At 41.9% G+C, this 6,009-nt stretch overlaps 1 protein-coding gene across 1 annotated transcript in view; it reads left to right on the forward strand.

Annotated features, from left to right (window-relative positions):
* Positions 1 to 6,009, forward strand: part of PTPN14 (protein tyrosine phosphatase, non-receptor type 14) — a 111,825-nt gene that overhangs the window by 75,617 nt on the left and 30,199 nt on the right. The window contains exons 7-9 of the mRNA XM_008583162.1: positions 777 to 865; positions 2,791 to 2,878; positions 3,621 to 3,703. Coding sequence (XP_008581384.1) covers positions 777 to 865; positions 2,791 to 2,878; positions 3,621 to 3,703 — 260 coding nt within the window. The remainder of the gene's footprint in view (positions 1 to 776; positions 866 to 2,790; positions 2,879 to 3,620; positions 3,704 to 6,009) is intronic.

Below are 6,009 nucleotides of genomic sequence, written 5' to 3' on the forward strand. Positions count from 1 at the left end.
GCAACCCTCAGTGTTGCCCCCGCACCGGACCGGGGACCGGCAACGGGATTGCAAACCTCGGCGTTGCTCCCGCGCCTCGCTCAGCCAGTGAGCGGGAGCCGGTCTGCATGTGGGATCCGAACCCTCGGGCGGGAGCGCCGCCGCGCTTCCCAAGCGGCGCACTATCCAGTGCGCCACCGGGCCGGCCCATCTTCAGTATTTTTTTAAATTAATTTTTAAATTGGCAAATAAAAATTATGTATGTTTATGGTGTACAACATGTTTTGAAATATGTATGCATATGTAACAGCTAAATCAAGCTAATTGACCTATACATCACCTCATGTACTTTTTTGTAATCAGAACATTTAAAATCTGTTCTCTTAGTGATCTTCAAGAAAATAATACATTGCTATTAACTGTCGTCACCATGATGTACAGTAGATCTCTCCAACTTTTTTCTCCTGTCTAACTGGTATTTTGTATTCTTTGACCAGCATTTTCCTAATCCTCCCAAACCCCAGCTCTGGTAACCACATTCTACTTTCTGGTTCTATGAGTTCCACTTTTTAGATTCCACATATAAGTGAGATCGTGAGATATCAGTCTTTCTGTACCTGGCTCACTTCACTTCATGTCTTCCAGGTTCATCCATGTTCCGTTGTGCACGTATACCACATTTTCTTTATCTGTTCATCCGTTGATGGACACTTAGGGTGATTCCATATCTTGACTACTGTGGATAGTGCCGCAATGAACATGGGTAATCACAAGTGTCTTTTGTTGATCTCGCACAGGACAATCATGGAAACAGTGTGCACCTTGGCATTTTCTTCATGGGCATTTTCGTGAGGAACAGAATTGGAAGACAAGCAGTAATATACAGGTAGTCTTATTTGTCTCTTTTCTTTCTTTCTCCTTTTTCCCCTTGAGGGACTCTACACAACCATACTGAGTCTTAAGTTATCCAGGTGAGTTACAAGCCAGACTGTGAATCAGAGTTGAGTTTTTCTTAACTCAGGTAAGGTCAGCCCTCTGCCAGATTTAAGCAGTTATGGAGAAATTCACCTCACTTCTCCTGGAGACTTGACCTGGGAGGGGAAATCCTTTTTCCCCACCCAACTGCAGGAGATACATGTTGAACACCACTGAGTTAGGAAAGTGGAGCTAAACTCTATGAGTCTGGTTGGAAACTGGTGCTCTAGTCAGTCTCCTGCTAGTTACCTTTGTTGGGATTATCCATGATCAGTCATTAAATCCAAAGTGGCTTCTTTCCATTGTCCTGCACCCTCTGCCTAACCAACCACATGTGCTGGAAGAGTGCAAACTAATTTATATATCACCAATTTGTAAAAGGGTATTTTGAAAAAGCAATCAATTTATTATGATAAATTAAAGGACTTTTTTACTTTTTTATTATTTCGACACTTTAATCTTCTTTTCCATTTAAGAGGAGTAGAGCTGGTGTAGGGCTATGACAGAGTATACACCCGTTACGTGCCCCTTAGCTTACTTGCGTTGGTGCTGTAGATTCTATTGTAATGTCAACGATCTGAAAAACCATGTGCTTGCTTTTATTTACAACGGCGATATGGCCCACTATTTATTGGAAGAGCAGCTTTCTGGGGTGTGCGTCTGATAGAGCTGTGCATTCAGGGTGCACTCATCAGAGGCTATCTTCTGGAAGTGAATCTAGGCCAGCCTTGTACTCGCTCAATCAGCAGTCATTGCAGGTCATTTTGAGACAGTTTTCCAACCAAAAGCTTCCTGATTGGCTTTTATTTCTCTAGGTTCCCACCCTGCCATTATTTTTATGATTTTCTCTTGCTCTTTGAATAGAGACATTGTTTGAAGTGGGGGTGGGGAGAGAGATCTTCAAGGCTACAGAAGAAACTTTTTGATTTTTGCAGATGTTCAGAGTCAACACCACATACCTGCCACAAAGTACAAATTAGTTGAGTAAAATAAGTGAATACGTGCAGTTGTAACTATGCATTTTTATTCCCATTTAAAGCTGTCCAGGCTTTCCATCCCACCAGTCTCCATAGTTAAATCGATGCTTCAGTCTCCCCTGAACCTGCAGAGGTAGACAAGTCTTGCACGCCAGCTTTAAGGTGAAGAAGAAGAAAATAGCAGTTTGAAAGTTTGATGAGCGTAAGCCACTCTCAGGTTTTGCTCAGTTTCCTTAAAAACTGCTGGAAGCAGTGCCTTGTCTTCCCTTGTCTGGTGTTTATTTTGTGTATCTCATTTTGGATAAGGTCTCCATGAGCATAGTGAAGAAAATTCTGTTTTTCAGTGTGTGTGTGTGTTTAGATCACAAAAGTGTGGGCACATTAAATGCTCCCTAGGCATTTTTTCCTTGGTGGCATGCTCAGTCTATAGAGTACATTGCAACACAGAATCTATGCAGATTCTTGGCCTAGATTCCTAAAACATGTGACTTTTTAATAGTATTTACTTCTCCCTCACTAAAAAGCAGGGTACCTGGGAAGTGTTTCGTCAGTTTTGAAACATGGAAAAAAGGCAGAAGTCCCTCGCAAATCTTCCCAGCCAGTCCTGAAGGAAATTCTACTTTATAAACAGCAATATCTGAATACATTTTACATAGAATTTTTAGTTATTTACGCAGGTAGATATTGCATTTTCTTTACTTTCCTCCTTTGAGAGAAGGAACATTTAGCTCTTAAAAAAATAGTTAAATTATAATTTGTAAAATGAGCTTCGGTGGTGGCAGGCAACCCTCCTGTGCAGGGTTATAAATAAATGCATGGAACGTCTTTGGGCAAACAGGATTGCATTTCTTTTGACCAGGTGGACCGACGTTGGGAATATCACTCACAACAAGTCGGCGATTCTGGTGGAGCTCATCAACAAAGAAGAGACCGCCCTCTTTCACACGGTAAGCAGGATGGACAGAGGCAGAGTCCGACGAACAGCTTGCTGCCCAGCTTTTCAACTCATAGTGTCCTTTCCTTGCTCTTCATGTCTTGAGAGTGAATATTCTAGTAGAGAGGTATTTTCTGATACTTGCCCACTGCTGCTGTTCATTTCAGTATAGTGGTGGTGAGATAACATGATCAAAATGCAGATTTCCAAGCTGACTTTGCTTCTAGGATTTAGCTACCTCCACTGTCTTGTTTGTGATGGATCCCAGTGTCTGCCATGCCATGTTCCTCAGCACCCTAGTCCCAGCCCTCATGGAGGAACTCCCGATAATATCACCTTGCACTGTCTTTTGCTGGCTCACCTGGACTTCTGTTGAGTCAGGGCCACCTGGGCATCTCACTGCCTCTGTTGTACTGATGTTTGGGGGTTATTCTATGCTCTGCCTTGATTCAGTTATTTATTTTTAAAGCACTTGGTTTGGAATTATGTAAAGACAGGCCAGTTCATCACTGTAACCCCAGCACCTTGCACACAAAGGATTCCTTGGCAGACAGCCTTTTCAGCCATTCTTTGGTGGGCCTCATAGGCGTGGCTGCTGCTGGTTGAAATTCAGCAGGTTGGTTTGGGTGCCGGCCAAGCGTGTTATTCTGTGCTAGAGATGAAGGAGGACTGGATGTATCCCCGCTTAGAGGAATCCTAGTGAAATGTATATTTCACAAACAAATGTTTATTTTTCCTATTTCTTCTTTTTCGAGGATGATATCGAAAATGCCAAGTATATTTCTCGGTTGTTTTCTACAAGGCACAAGTTTTATAAACAAAACAAAATCTGCACTGAGTAAGTAAACATTTAGTCCACCTTCTCCTTAGATGGCTTCATCAGATTGAATTCACATGCTTTAGAGGTGTTGTAGATCGCTTTTCCATTCATTCTGTTTCCTCGTCCTCATAGAAGCCAAAGAAGTGAGCTAAAGCCAGGCAGGAGTGACGGGACTTTAATGATAACTGTCTAGTGTAGTACGTATGCCTAGAGAGGAAATCATTCACAAATTGACTGCAAATGCTTGACTGCCTGGATGGGTTGGGCCACATTAGTGTCTTTCCAATCCTCACCTATGAGTTTGGAGGAGCCATGCGGTTGCCAATTTGCCAGGATGCCCCTTGGTGTCAGGCGTGGAGGATGTTCAGAGTGGGTAACAGAGTGACGAGCCAACTTGAAAGAGAAGAAGCTCCTGTCATCTGTAGCACCGTTGCACTTACACAGTTGGCTAACCCTGTGTGTGCTCCTGGGTCATGCCATCTGACTGCAAATGAGAGGCCAGGTAATTAGAGGAAGATTTGGAGGACACACGTAGATGTCACAAATCCGTGTGTATTTTTTAAATTTAATTTGGAAATAACGATGATAAAAGGGAGTGTGATGAGGGCACTTGAATGTGGCCTGACCTTGATGTAGCATGCTGGGGCTCACTCTATCGTTGTCTTTACCTTGGTTGCCTTCAAAAGACGTTCCTCATCAGAGTATGTTCAGCAGTTTGGGCGCCCAAGGTGTTTAATTTTGCTTCAGAGAGCTTCAGGGATGTAAATGCAAGAGAAGAACTGCTCTTCCACTCCCCCAGTGGCCACATCCAAGCGTGTGTACAGTACCGTCCTGGAGTATCTCCTGCTGAAGAATGCAGCTGCTTTATAACCAGATCCCCAGATCATGGCAGGCTTTTTTCTCCACACGATGGAGACTCTGTCAAGACAGGCACTGCAGTTGGTCATTTTGGGGGTTTGAAAGCATATCCGATAGTATTAGGCCTACCAGCAAAGTATGCAATGTAAATCAGAAGATGGACTGATCACGGAGTGGCAAACTAAGCAGCCACATCTTTCTTATAGACACATTCTCATGTGTACCCCACACATCGTTCTTTCGAGTGGATTCCTGATAGGTCGCTTCTGTGCAGTTCTACTCTGCCGTTGCCTTTATTAACAAGAATTTTCTAGTTGACTTCTGGAGGGTGAACAAAAAAATTGTTTTGAGAAGTGGATTTCACTGTAGTCTTCTGGTTTAACCATTTCTCAACAAATGACTTTACTGTAAAATTTACAGAGTATTTGTATTTCTTTTATGGTCTTTTCTTACAGTATTAATGAACATCACATATTAAACTGAAAACTAAGAAGAAATCCTGGTTTTGGTTTCTTCTGTAATAACCATTCTTCTTAGCTAGGTGTAGGAAGTTCTTAACCTCTTATTTGATTAAAAACTGGGGATCTCTCTCTAAAAAGTAGACACACACACACATACACACACACCCCATATATAGTTTCAGAGGCTCAGTATAGGCTGTTAAGGCCTGGGTTGTCCCTCTGGATTTTTACGAAACTAGCATTATCTTAACAGTATCCTCCTTCATGTATGAACAGCAGGATCCTTCTCCAGAGGTCTCTCCCCTCTAACCTCTAAAAGACTTGCTGATTTTTCTGCACCTGCAGAGCTACTGCTTGTCACCTGGAGGTATTCCAGGGAGTGATTCCCGTATTTCTTGACATGGGGAGAAAAAATGGGGGAAGGGTGTTTAATGTAGGTCTAATATTGTATTTGGCCAGTCATTTAAAAAAATCCAACATTACTATATTGTCTTCATCATTTCATAAACGAAAGATATTTTTTCACCAAAATGGCAGGAAGGAGATCTCAGAATAAGGAGAGTCCTTTAAATTGAAGAAACTTAGCTTGATGAAAAACTCTCTATATTCTGTTTTTCGTTGTTGTTTCTTATGATAACACTGAGGACTAGGGAAAATGTTATGGCATATGGGACCCTTTGCTCGAAGGCACCATTGATTTCAGTTCCTAAGACTTTAATAATAGTCCTGGTTCATTTTTATCTCTACATTTAAAAAAAAAGTTTGTTGATTCTCAGTTTGGAAAGGTGCTAATCAGATAAATATTTGTAAAATGTATTATCTTAATAAAAAATGATTTTATGGTCATACTCAAAAAATATTTTATCTATTTTGGGTTTTCATTTGACTGGAAGCATTTTTTTATAGCAAATATGATTTTTTAAAATATATTTCTTTTTTGGGCTGGCCCGGTAGCGCACTGCTACAGTGCGCCGCTTGGGAGTGCGGTGGCGCTCCCGCCGAGGG

Source organism: Galeopterus variegatus, unplaced genomic scaffold, assembly GCF_000696425.1.
Source record: "Galeopterus variegatus unplaced genomic scaffold, G_variegatus-3.0.2 Scaffold2843, whole genome shotgun sequence".
Taxonomy (NCBI): domain Eukaryota; kingdom Metazoa; phylum Chordata; class Mammalia; order Dermoptera; family Cynocephalidae; genus Galeopterus; species Galeopterus variegatus.